General features: G+C 37.4%; 1 protein-coding gene across 5 annotated transcripts in view; it reads left to right on the top strand.

Moving 5' to 3' along the window:
- The window catches only part of LOC106873081 (uncharacterized), a 52,707-nt gene that overhangs the window by 27,720 nt on the left and 23,881 nt on the right, over positions 1-1,106 (top strand). For all 5 annotated transcript variants that reach the window (XR_008265311.1, XM_052972161.1, XM_014920312.2 and 2 more), the window contains exon 8: positions 565-658. Coding sequence is in view for 4 of the 5 variants with exons in the window: in XM_052972161.1 (XP_052828121.1) it covers positions 565-658 (94 nt within the window). In the remaining variant the exon portion in view is untranslated. The remainder of the gene's footprint in view (positions 1-564; positions 659-1,106) is intronic.

Consider the following 1,106-nt stretch of genomic DNA (forward strand, 5'->3'; position numbering starts at 1 on the left):
TGCATTGCCTTCTAGCACTTGTGCTGGTGGCACGTTCGAAAATCATTTGAGCGAGGTCGTTGCCAGTGCCGCTGGACTGGCTCCCGTGCAGGTGGCACGTAAAAAATACCTTTTTGAGTGTGGCTGTTGCCAGTACCGTGTGACTGGCCCTCGTGCCGGTGGCACATAAAAGCACCCACTACACTCTCGGAGTGGTTGGCATTAGGAAGGGCATCCAGCTGTAGAAACTCTGCCAGATCAGATTGGAGCCTGGTGCAGCCTTCAGGCTTGCCAGTCCTCAGTCAAATCGTCCAACCCATGCTAGCATGGAAAGTGGACGTTAAACGATGATGATGATGATGTGTAAAGAAACTAAACTGCTGAGCCCCTGTAAAGATGGTCGTTTTTCAATATTTGAGAAAACATTTCAGTTCAAGTCGAGATGAAATTACTGAGTAGATGGATAAGTCAGGTATTTCTCATATCTGTATCATTACTAGATCCAGAACATAGTGACACCTGTCTAAACCAATGTAATTCCAGATGACACAATTTTGTTTTTTAATTATTTTTATTTTACTTTAGATCAGACTGAAGAATCTGGAAACTTCCATTATATATTCCTGTAGTTATATTCTTAAACAAAGGACTCATTATCATGAATGTTCACAGAGAAATGGTAAGTTGATAGAAAATATTTCTTATGTCACTTTATTAGAAACTATGAAGTAGTTCTACCTTGCTGTCTGTGTGGCTTTTACAAGATGTTAATGATAAAAAAAGAGAGTGAGCAGGGTGAATTCTAAATGATTCATGCTGCTGTGTTGATGTTATTATCAAGAGTTAAATCTTTCCAACACTGAAACCATTTTCCAATCAAATGATATAAAATTACATATCTTTGCATCAGATTTGAAGTGAAGGCGACCGCTTGTATGGTGGTGGTACTCATTTACAACTATTGCTCAGCATCAAGACTAGGAGACGCAAACACCCCTTCCACATACACATATGTATGTATGTATGTATTTATATATGTATGTGTGTATGTATATGTATATATGTGTGTATGTGTGTGTATATATATATATATATATATATATATATATTTTTTTTTTTTTTTTTTT

The sequence above is a fragment of the Octopus bimaculoides genome, chromosome 12 (assembly GCF_001194135.2).
Source record: "Octopus bimaculoides isolate UCB-OBI-ISO-001 chromosome 12, ASM119413v2, whole genome shotgun sequence".
Lineage (NCBI taxonomy): Eukaryota > Metazoa > Mollusca > Cephalopoda > Octopoda > Octopodidae > Octopus > Octopus bimaculoides.